The sequence below is a fragment of the Callorhinus ursinus genome, unplaced genomic scaffold (genome assembly GCF_003265705.2).
Source record: "Callorhinus ursinus isolate GAN/ISIS: 27379988/994484 unplaced genomic scaffold, GSC_fseal_2.0 scaffold57, whole genome shotgun sequence".
Taxonomy (NCBI): domain Eukaryota; kingdom Metazoa; phylum Chordata; class Mammalia; order Carnivora; family Otariidae; genus Callorhinus; species Callorhinus ursinus.
The window spans coordinates 5145095-5157321 of NW_027397119.1; the positions used below are offsets into that span (position 1 = coordinate 5145095).

The window sequence follows — 12227 nt, forward strand, 5'->3', positions numbered from 1 at the left end:
CTGAGGACTCCCCGGAGGTGGGCCCCCCATCGCCTCCTCTGGCTGGACTTCGAAGGTGTGTGTCCTTGAGTAGAGGAGAGAGAAAAGTGATGCCAAAGCCATTTGATTCGTGGGAAACACAGTATGTCAACCATGGATACTAGTTGTGATGTGGTAAACTCCCAAGCATCCTTTGTGCTCATTGTACTAAATATTCTTGGGGAACGTGGCCCACTGGCTAGGGCTGGAATACTTGTGTTTGTAACGCTTTTATTATAATGGTATTTGCCCCATGTGTACTAGGAGCCCAAGCTGACAGATTTTAGAGTTTGGAGAAGACTTGGATGCCACCCTTGGGATCTAATAGGGTCAGGAGAGATTTTTTTGTTTTCTTCTTGGGAGTGGTTGAGTATGTGTGTGTGTGTGTGTGAGAGAGAGAGAGAGAGAGAGAGAGAGAGAGATGCTTGATTCCTCCTTCTGCAGGTCATTTAGTCTAGCCTGGATATCTAAGCGGGTCTATTCCCAGACCATCTCAAACAGTAATTTACATTGTTTGTTTGTTTTTAAAGATTTATTTGTTAATTTTGAAAGAGAGAGAGCATGCGCATGTGAGCAGGGGGAGGGGCAGAGGAAGAGGGAGAGAGAGAATCTCAAGTGGACTGCCTGCTTGATCTCATGACCCTGAGATCGTTGACCTGAGCGGAAGTCAAAGAGTCAGATGTTTAACCGACTGAGCCACCCAGGTGCTCCACTGTAATTTACATTTTGATCACTCCCTCTGGCGACACATCCAGCGCCTCTCATCCCCAGCCCACAACCCAGCCAGGAAGAGCCCCAGGCCAAGAGCACACCTGCCCTGCTATTCACCACCTGGGAGGCACGGGCCAGGCCTTTCCGCTCTCTGGGCCTGAGGGAGGTGTTGTTTTTCCCCCATCTATAAAGTGAGAGGGCAGATGATTCTTCCGAGCCCCGAAATGCCAAGACTTGAAAATGTTCTTGTCCTTGAGTCACTTCTGTTTCTCCTGTGGCTTCTCACGGAGCCCAGCCACTCACAGCAGAAGCCAGTACAGAAGTCAGCCAAGAACCCAGTCCTCTGTGGCCTCTGCCCTGGGCTAAACGACTAACGCCGTTTCTGAAACATTGGTGGAAGTAATTAAGATTTCAGCAGTCAGTTATCACAGTTTACTTAATTGTCAGCTAATAATTAAAATTGTACAGAACTTGGGTAAATTTGACTGCTGGAGGATGGATCCCCTGGAGTCCCTCCTTCTTCCCGCACCTCCCTAAATCTGGTGGGGTTCTTACCCTGCATTGGAGACCCCCATCCCTTCCCACCTCCGATTTCAGACTGCTGGCCAGGAATGGCTCCCGAGGCCCAGCCTCTCCCTCGGCTGAGCCAGGGTCTGGGGGAGCGGGTTTGAAGATGGAACATCACTATGGTGCAGGGCTGTCATCAGACCTGATGACTCAAGGATGAAGTTTTGCTTCCACCTCGTCTACTCCCTGCCTCCAAGGAGGAGGGCCTCCCCCAGCCAGGGCAAGGGCCCAGAGGAGGATGGGCAGTCCACCCGAGCTGCACCTGTGGGGCCGGCACCCCCCACCTGCAAAGGAAAGAACCAGGAAGCCAGCCCCAGCCCCAGTGCAAGTGTGCGCCTTTGCCCACCGGCCCCTTTGTACCTTCTGATGAACAAGAGCTACCGTTTATAGAGGACCTACTATGTGCCAGATGCCGCGCAGAGCGTTTTACCTGAATGAGCACTGTCACCCTCACCACAGCCCTCCCAGCGGGGCACCGTTATTCTCCCTGTTTTACAGAGGGGGTGAACTGCAGCAAGCTGAGGTGCCTTGTGCAAGGTCAGACACACCGAAAAAGGACAGAGCAGGATCTGAACTCAGGTCTTTCCAACTCGAAGAACTATGTTCTTGCTACTACACCACCCTGTCCGTTCTTGCCCCAGCGTCTCCATTTCTTGGTTAGTTCCTAGTCTAGTTCACGTTCACAGTCTTACCTTCCTGGGAAAGCTTGTTTTCCTGATTTGCCACCAGTTGCATAGTGCTTCCTCCCTATGCATTATCCCTTCCCCAGATTAAACGACCCCTGTGCTACTGCTTTCATCTTTTTCCTTCCTCACCTACAATGGAGGATGGGCCCACATAAACCTCTCGGTGCATATGTCTGCAGAACTGCAGACCTGCACACGTGTGATTCTTTTTTTTTTTTTTTTTTAGATTTTTATTTATTTGGGAGAGAGAGAGAGAGCACAAGTGGGGTGAGGAGCAGAGGAAGAAGCAGACTCCTGCTGAGCAGGGAGCCTGATGCGGGACTCAGTCCCAAGACTCTGAGATCATGACCTGAGCAGAAGGCAGACGCTTAACCGGCTGAGCCCCCCAGGCGCCCCCACACATGTGATTCTAATGGTTTCCACAAACTACTGGCCAGACCACAAGTAGTTGTGTATGTCTGGAGGCATGTTTATTTCAGGGCACTGTATTGTAGTGGGAAAAACGGGAGCTTTGGAGTCCACAGATAGGGAAAGTGCTTAGGGTCATGCCGGCCGTGTGGTAAGCGTTCAGGAGTGACGTTATTTGCATTTGTGTGTGTGTGTATCTATGTGTCAGGTTTATTTAATTGCCAGTCCGTTAGCCCAGAGACTCATGACAAACAGTATGCCCTTTGTGGTCTTGCATAAGAGGCAACAGGGCGTAGAAACACCATCCTACCTTGCGATGCCCAGTGCATGCTGGGAGGGTGATGTTTGTGGCACCTGTGAGTTACCATGTTGATGGCTGTGTTGGAGGAGACTCTTGCTCTCTTCTGAGCCAGAGGAGCACACACATCCTCCCTGGTTGCTCCTTTTGCAGGGAAAGGCTTGGAGCAGCCGCCCGGGACAACCTCATGAGCTCCCCCTGTTGACGTCCTTGTCAACCCAGAGCTGCAAGAGCCCTACCTGGCCTTTGTCCAACCCTGCTTCACACACACACGCACGCACACACATACACACACACACACACACACACCATTCTTACAGCTGGACCCCATTCTATAGGAGTTAAGAGCAAGCATATCCAGACCCTCAGAGTAGGGCTGTGAGGGGTGTTAGGATCGGGGCATCCAATGGAGGGGACAGGTGTGCTCTGCTGACCACAGCGTGGGCCCAAGCAAGAGCAAGACCCTAGCTAAGCCGGCCTGGAGAATGATTTTTTTCTCATCTGCACAAAGATGACACATAGGCTGGGGGTGTGCTGACTGCATCCCACAGGGAAGGACGCTGAGGGAGGAGAGGAGCTACCAGGCCCTCCCTCTCTTCTGTGTCTGCACTCTGTTATGTCCCCAAGGCCTATCCCACACCCAGACTAAACATTTGACAAGACACATGGAGGTGACCTCTGAGGCACCATGACTTATCCAGTAAAACAAATCAGGAAGCTTTGGGGTCATCATCACAAAATGGTGTGTGCCTCACAGACCTTCACCCCATCTCTGATCCTTATGGGAGATGGTGAGAAAGGGGTGAAGCTTAGGTATGAGTCAGAGGTGGATGGAGTGAAGTTCAAGAGGGGGCAAGGGTGAGGGGTGGGCGAACTCTTTTGCAAATGCAACTTCATTCATATTTTCTAGTTAAATATGTAAAGATTTGCCTTGGGGTCGTGGACGTGAACATCAAATTGCCCCCCAACCTAGCCAATGTTTCTGCAGCTTCCTGAGCTCCAGAGGCCTTCCCTGTATGTGCATGTCAGTCCTCTCATCATGGGGCTACCACTGTACCCCTAGGAAGGTATCCGTCACCCACAAATGTGGAGCACAGCCAGACTTCTCAGGAGCCACCACCCTGACCTGAACCTTTGAGAAGCAGGCCGGCATGCCCAGGATGACCACCAGGGGGCAGTGCTGGGGCACGGAGGGAGCTTTAGGGGGGTAGCCTTGGCAGGACCCACCCAGGCCCAGGAGCAGATGCAGATCTAGATCACCCTCCAGCAAATCAGGGTCTAACCCCTCCTGCTGTGTATGTGTCTAGCCTACACTGCCAGCAGGCTTGGCATCAGACGTTATTCTGTTAAGCTCTCTCTGAGACCTCCAGCTCGTCTGCCCCTCGCTGGACCTCAGCCTCCCATCTCTTGTGACCAGCTTGGACCGGGTCACCTCCAAGGACTCTTGTAGCTCTAATTTTCGGCAAGTCTTTGAGACTTTGGGGTATTCCCACCCCACTCTACCGACATGGAACTAAGGTAGCGGGATAGGGTGGTCTTTGAGGGAAGAGGGCAATGTGATCAGTGCAATGAGAAGTAGGAAAGTGTCTCTTTTTCTATCACTACTAGAGCATTAAGATCCAGGTTCCCACACCCCTACCCCCATGACCCAGGGCCAGGAGCATTAGAGAATACAGAGGGACCCTCCTGGGGCCGGCTACCACGTGTATTAAATATTTTTCCGTAAAAAGAAAAAAAAATCTTCCTAAAGGGACATATATCCATCCATTCTTTTTTTTTTAAGATTTTATTTATTTATTTGAGAGAGAGCGCATGCACACACGCTTGAGTGGGGGGAGGGGCAGAGGGGGAGGGAAAGAGAGGATCCCAAGCAGATTCCGCGCCCAGTGCCGAGCCCGACCCCACAACCGCAAGACCTGAGCCAAAACCAAGAGTCAAACACTCAACCCACTGAGCCACCCAGGCGCCCCTATCCATTCTTTTTAAAAATGTATTTTTTGACACATTTTTTATGGTAGCATCTGTCTATTGAAATGTTCATTGAGCACCTACTGTGTGCCATCACCGTGCTTGATAGTAATGGTGCAGAGATAGATACCCTGTGATAGATCACAAGAAATGCGAGTTTCTTCCTGGGCTCAACTCTGCTCTGTGGCCTTGGGCAATTTCTTTCATCGTTTTGAGTCTTAGTTTTCCCATCTGTAAAATGGGACAAGAGCACAAACCTCCCGTAAACGTTGTGAGGATTCAACTAGCTGATACATGCACAGGGTTGGCATGCACACAAGTCTCTGAGTAACTGTTGGTCACCTTCCTCTTTGGGACTGCACACCCCTTAGAGTTATGCGCACCTTTCCCTCCTCGCTGCCAAACCCATAGAAAGAATTGCCCTGGCCCAGGAACCCACATCTTGGCACAATGTTCTTAGTCCCCACCCAGGCATTTGGGAACCAAGCTTTAAAAATATATGTATGTACTCTATGATCCTGTCTGTGTTCCATGCCAAGCCATCTGTTAAAGCCATGGAGAAGCTCACAAGGTGACATTTGCCTGGATAAATAGGCATTGGCAGCCACAGAAGTGACGACACTTCTGTGGGACAGAGCTCAGACCCCTGGCACGGAGGCTTGCCATTTGTCCCTTCTTGCCACCAGCACGGAAGCTGGATACATGATGCTCACCATGAGCGACCCTACGAGCAATAGCAGCCTCCTGTAGGCTTCCCCAGGGAGAGGAGAGGTGCCTGGGTCTGGGTGTGGAGCTGGTTCTCAGCAAAGGTGCCGCCTGGCTTCCTGCCCGCCCTCCCCAGCCCCGCCTCAGCCGATAAGACAGAGCAGCCCCCGCCAGCCGGCCTGACTATATTCTTGGGGGAAGATGAGCCTCTGAAGGGATTCAGAAATGTTTCTCTTTGGCAGCGAAAAGAACCTCATGCCCCTGCTGAGTCTGTGGTTCGGGGAGGGACCAAGAGGGCAGTTTGACCAGCAGAGGACCGCAGAGGGTTTTGGGACAGAGAGATAAGGGAAGCAGCCTGAGAGTCAGGATTCTTGGGGTTTCTCCATTGCTTTGCAATCAGCTCTCCGTAGGCCCCGACTCTCCATACGTTGCCTTTCAGGGAGGCCTTGGGGGATTTGATTCCATTCAGTGACTTTGGATCCCATAGTCAAAGGTAAACCATGGGACAGGGACAGGTCCTCTTCATTTTAGTGTCCTCAGGGCCTACTGGCATAAACTATGTGTTTGATAAGATTTACTGGATGGACTGATAGAAAGATGGAGAAAGTTCTTGGAGTTCTTCATGCTCAGAACCCCTTCATCTTTTGGATGTTATTTTCACCCTGGCAAGGAGATGGGATAAATTCTGTTTGCTTTTTGCTGTTGTAGATTGATTCTTCTCATCTGACCATGTTCACATTCTGCCTGGAAACCAAGGTTGAATAAAATGACCCCGGATCGTTTAGGATTCTGAGGGTGGCGGCCGTACCCATACAATCCTCCTCACTCAGGATCTCACTGTTGCCCAGAGCTCAGTCTGTGCTCCAGAAAATGACTGCTCATGTCCTCCACCTCCCCACCAGCCACCTCACTTTTAGGGGCTCCATCTGCACTATCCCCCCTGAGCCCCATAGAGCAACTCCAGACATTCCCAGTCAGTGCTTGGTGCCCAGGGAGTGTGACATGCTGGAGCTGGCTCTTACCAGCTTCCCAGAGCTGACTGATAGCATCTCTTCCTAACCCTGTGGTCAGTGACATCATGTTGGTAGCTTAAAAGAGTCATGGGAGGAATATTTACACCACAGAAATTGGCAAACACTCCAAGTCGGCGTCCCCACCTCCGAGGGCTGGTTGTTAAACATTTACCAACATATCACTGGAGGTGGGGTTTGGTGCAGACATTCCAGTTGACCTCAACCACAGGAACCTTGCCTGTCAGGGACCTCTGCTCTGAGGAGCAAGGCCTCCCAAAAATGAAGCCAGAAGGAACAGTTCCTCAGGGGGTCTGGGTGGCGTGCCCAACACAGACCCCTTCCAGGGTCAAGATGTCAGGCGGTTTAAGGGCGTGTGTCTAGGGTGACCAGCATGGCCTGGGGAGCAGTGTCCTCGGGACATGGTCAGTCTCCACTCCTTGACACCCTCAGCTCTCACCAGAAAGTTCTCCACTCACCCAGCTGCTCTTTTCTCCCTCTAGACCCAGAGTCCCAGAGAAAGAGGACAGTGCAGAATGTCCTGGATCTTCGACAGAACCTGGAAGAGACCATGTCCAGTCTGCGAGGGTCCCAGGTGACTCACAGGTAGGTCTCAGCTGCCGAGGGGGCCACACCCTCCACTGCTCTTTCTCTCTCCCACTCTGGAGAGCAGGGCTTCAGAGCCCCACGGTGCCACTTGCTGCAGGGACAGGAGAGTTGGCCACCTCGGCAAAAGAAGCTTGGCTTTGCCTGGGATCTGCTTGCGCTTGAGCATGAGATTTCATTTTGAGCAAATGAGTTTGAAAAGCACGAGAGTGGGGGATGGGAAGCCACCCCGTGATGCAGGGCGTGACCTTCATGTCCACTTTCCCTCCTTCAACACCAGTCTCCTCATCTGTTACAGATGCTGTCCCCCTGTCCTGAAGTTTCTGTTATTAGAGGCTTCTAGAATCATGCCCATCCCAACACCCCGCATCTTTTCCCTCTTCTGTCAGTTGGGTGTCCCCTTGCCTCTTCAGCCAGTGGCTGAGGGAGCCCGAGTGCTCAGGCTCCTTGTCACCCAGATCCACGCCATGGGGGTGTGCCCCTTCACCCCACCCTGCCGAGACCTTGCAGCCTCCGGCAGTGTGGGGCATTCGGCCCTCCCATGGCACCTCTCCCTGGAGCGGCACACTGGCCGCGGCCTCTGCCATGACTCAGAATTTCCCCCAGTGGCTCCTAGAGCTGCTCAGATGAGCTCATGCTGTCAGCTCCAAGGGGGATAGAGGGCCAGGCAGGGGGTAGAAGGAGAGGGAGCAGACAGCCAGGATTGGGAAATCCTGGGGGGGTGGAGCAGGAAGGCTGAGAGCGACTAGGTGGCCTGTCCAGTTGGACTGGAGATCGGTTCCTCCCCATCTCCTGGGGTAGGAAAATGAGAGCAAAGTTGGCACCGACAGACAAAAGGATAGGGGCTTTGCTGAGCCCAAGTGTGTGGCCACGTGATAGCCAGACTAAACTGACATACCTCCAGTGACAGAGAACTCACTAACCGTCAATCATCCCCGTGCCCCGTGGGATTGCCATGACCAGGTAGTGGAGCAGAAATCAGGCTTCATAGCTTTCACCCATTGGCTCTAGTTCTTCTTCTGCTTAAGAACACCCCTCCTCCTCCTTCCACTACTCTGCCTAGCCCCGTCCCGTCCTCCTTATTGGACACTCAGCCCTTTGCTCCCAGATGGCTGAAATATTTTCAGGGCTAAATCAAAGCCTCTCTCCTGTGGAGTTCGCAGGACCCAGCCTACTGAAAGGGATGTGGTCAAGGACATCTGAGGAAAAGAGTGCATGGGGGGAAGCTCCTGGAGGCCCTGGGGCTCAGGCCCCCTTACATCTATTCCTAACCTCCATCCCTCACAGTCCTGAGCAGGACCCAAGTGAGACAGGGGCCGGGCTCAGCTTGGCTCACCAGTCCAGGGACTCAGTGGAGGAAATCTTGAGCGTCCTCCTTCCCCCATCCAGGGAAGTTGCTGAAACAGCTTTCAGCACCAAATCCTATGCCAGCTCCATGCCAAAGAAGGCAGAAAGTGCTTAGTTGCTGAGGGGGTCACACCCCAAATGACTCACCCGCAGGGGAAGCATAGAAGCAACAGCTTCCGTGTCCTGGTACCACTGACTCTGAGCAGCCAGCCCGTGAAGCAGGACAGCCTGACCCCTTTTTGCTTTCTGTTTGAGGTGGAGAAGAGAGAGCTGGCTGGTTGGAGGGGAGAGCCTCCGACCTCTGGCTTCTGCCTCCCTTTGTGGAAAAGGAACCAAGAGCCCTGAGCTGGTTTTGCTGTTGACTGTGGACCCAGAGCCACTTCCTCTCTTAGTCTTTGGTTTATATTCTTCCTGGTCCACGCTTTGATAGTCAGAACAATGATTCCCTGAGGTTTTAGGGCTTTTTTACTTTTTAAAGTGCTTTCCATCCATCAGCCCTGGGAGAAGACAGGGTATGTTCATATCGTCTGGGTTAGAGAAGTAGCAGCTGAGGCTGGGGGGGGGGGGTCCCTCGCCGGAGTCATGCAGGCTGATGAGGGTGGGTTCTGTGTCCGGCAAGCTTAGAACCCATGCCAGGCACGGTGCTGGGCACCAAACCCCAGAACAAACACAGGCTTCATCCTTGATGGGGAGCTTCCCGTCCAGTGAGCAGTTCCAGCCAGGTTATTTTCACTCTGGAACTTAGAGGCTAACTCTAGATTCAGTTCCTTTCTCAGAAATCTTTTATTTCTGTCCTGCTTCCTCTATTTCTACTGGCTCGTTTCCCCAGCAAGGAGAGCGTCTGGGTCAGGGGGCTGGGGCTGGAGAGGAAGTGAAAGTCTCCCTCCAAGCCCGCCACTCTCCCCACCCCAGAGAGAGAGCGAGAGCGAGAGCGAGAGCGAGAGCGAGAGCGAGAGAGAGAGGCAAGACTGAAGTGCCAGATGCAAGGCTGGAAGGCAAGAACTGACGTTTTAAGCTAGAATCCTCCCCCGCTGACTTAGAGATGTCTGGAGATGGGTTGGGGGGGATAAAAAAGAGCAACAGAACCGAGGAAGAGGCACTTTTAGTGCAGAGAGCTAAGCAGGAGTAGGCCAGGAATAGCACTGAGGGATCTGGATGCTCCGCATACGCACAACCCACACTGCACACTAATTTTACTGCCGCGGTGTAGACTGACTAGGGAAACGGGCTGTCCTGGAGCTCTCCAGTGTCGTCACCATGGCCATCATCATCCTTTCCTTTCCCATTCTCATCTCATTGTCACGGTCAGCTTGTTTTCATTAAACCCTTACTGCGTGCGTCCCTGGACTGAGTCTGATGGCGAGAACGTCCCTGCTCTTCAACTCAGCACATTCGTCCTGGGTCTGCTCCTCATTGATTGGTTCTTGTACCTGGACCCAAGAACATGCCAGGCCCTGCGCGAAGTGCTGACATACAGTGGTGAGCGAGGCGGCCAGTCACACAGGCCCACAGTCTCCTTCAGGGAACTTCCATTTGCTCCGAGGTCCACAGTAATTAGAAACAGAAATAACACAGTGTGTGATGAAGCACACGCCAAACACCAGAGGAGGGCCTGGAGGGGAGAAGCTGGATGCACGCCAGGTCAGGAAGCCCCACAGAAGGTCAGAGGCAGTGCTCACAAATTGCCCTGCCCAGCCAGGGCACCCCCAGCTTGTGCACAGGACTTCTGTAGAGACCACCTGCGTGCTCGGATTCAAGGGTCTTCGGGCTCCTCCAGTTCTGTTGATTGAAAAGATCAACCCTTGGGGGCACCTGGGTGGCTCAGTCGGTTAGGGGTCTGCCTTCGGCTCGGGTCATGATCTGGGGATCCTGGGATCGAGCCCCACGTCTGGGGAGCCTGCTTCTCCCTCTCACTCTGTCCCTCCCCCCTGCTTGTGTGCGCGCGCTCGCTCTCTCTCTTTTTCTCACTCTATCTCAAATAAATGAATAATAAAATCTTTAAAAAAAATTAACCCTTATTTTCTCAGGGTTGGTAGAGACAATTTGGGAGGATTTTCTTTTTTTCAAGGAGCATTACAGAAACAAGAATAGAAAAATCAGTGTCCCACTCATACCTTAACCCCCCAAAGTGACTAAGAAGTAGATGTGTTCACAGAGTGAGGGTTCGTGTGCTTGTATAACTCCTGGGCAGCCACAGATTGCCTTAGCTACCCAGCTTTCGAGGCCTACGGATCCTCTTTCAGTTACACAACCCTGCCTGGCTTTAGCTAGGCCAAGCCACTGCGACCCTACCCATGGTTGATTGGGGCTGGCAACGCTGCTGGGATGAGCGGGATGATCAGCCTCTGTCTGAACCCACACCCAGGCCACCTCTCCAAGCAGATCCCAACTATCCTTGCTCTCTGCAGCCACCTGCAGAGGGTCCCTGGGGGAGAAAGGCGTCTCCTTCTCCAACTCCCAGACTCCCTCGGTGTCAGGTCACCCAGCACAAACCTGGGCATGCTTTCCTGGCCTGGCCTAGCAGGGCCTGAGGCAATGGGGCCCTGCACATCCTGTCTTCACCCCGCTGTCCATTTCCCCATGTTCTCTCCTCTTTCCAGTTAAGGCTGCTTCTGTTCTCTGGTGAGGTGCTGCTTTCTCCTGACAGCTTAGGTCTTTCGCTAGTCTTGTTGGGAAACAGCCACACATCTCGGGTTCCCAAAGCTTTGCCTATACGCTCTGTTACCCACTCCAGGCTTTGCCATCTCTGGTTTGGGAATCAACTAGCTCTTAGCTTATTAATAGAAAAGAAGTGATAGACACACCCTGAACAGATGAATGATCAAGGCCTTTGCAGCTCGGGTGACCAGTCTATCCCACTTCCCCCAAGTGATCCCACTGGACTCTTCCCATCTATTGAGCAGCTTGTATATACCAGGCACTGCGTTAGACATTTACGTATGTGATCCTTACAACTCTGTGGAGTAGATAATATGCTATATCCCCATTTTACAGATGAGGAAATGGAGGCTTAGCAAGATTGATGAGTTCACCTCCAGCTCACTTACAAATAAATCTCAGAAAAGGACTAAAACCCAGCTCATGTCATAAAATCTATGCCCTTAGGCAGTATATGGGATTGGTTCCCTCGCACTTAAGAATCCTTGTCCTCTGACAACCTCAGGTAACACTTAACAGGGGTGCCGGACCCGAAAGAGAGGCCTCCTGGCGGTTCCTGGAGCCCACGTGGGCAGGTGCAGAGGAGGCGGGAGGGCCTGGGAAGGCGGAAGGGTCGCTGGAGTGCAGTCCGCCGGGACAGGGCCCAGAGCGGCCCTGCCAGAATGAAAACCAGTGTCCTTCTGCCCTCTGCCCAGCTCCCTGGAGATGACGTGCTACGACAGTGATGACGCCAACCCTCGCAGTGTGTCCAGCCTCTCCAGCCGCTCATCCCCCCTCTCCTGGCGCTATGGCCAGTCCAGCCCGCGGCTGCAGGCTGGGGACGCGCCCTCGGTGGGCGGGGGCTGCCGCTCGGACGGGCCACCCGCCTGGTACATGCACGGGGAACGGGCCCACTACTCGCACACCATGCCCATGCGCAGCCCCAGCAAGCTCAGCCACATCTCCCGCCTGGAGCTGGTCGAGTCCCTGGACTCGGATGAGGTGGACCTCAAGTCCGGCTACATGAGCGACAGCGACCTCATGGGCAAGACCATGACGGAGGACGACGACATCACTACCGGGTAAGGCCCCTTGCACCGCGGGGCAAGGGGGCTAGGGAGGGCAGGGGGAAGACCAGTGGAGTGGGATTCCTTCAGAGGGGAGTGGGACTCACGACAGGAGTTTGGATTGCTGTGCTGTGACAAGAGACAGCTGTGCAGGGCCTTTGGACCCTGGTCGTGACAAGAGACAGCTGTGCAGGGCCTT

At 53.3% G+C, this 12227-nt stretch overlaps 1 protein-coding gene across 8 annotated transcripts in view; it reads left to right on the forward strand.

Moving 5' to 3' along the window:
* NAV1 (neuron navigator 1) overlaps positions 1-12227 on the forward strand; it is a 238939-nt gene that overhangs the window by 141187 nt on the left and 85525 nt on the right. For all 8 annotated transcript variants that reach the window (XM_073884580.1, XM_025855041.2, XM_073884582.1 and 5 more), the window contains 2 exons: positions 6875-6977; positions 11678-12043. In XM_073884580.1, the coding sequence (XP_073740681.1) occupies positions 6875-6977; positions 11678-12043 (469 nt within the window). The remainder of the gene's footprint in view (positions 1-6874; positions 6978-11677; positions 12044-12227) is intronic.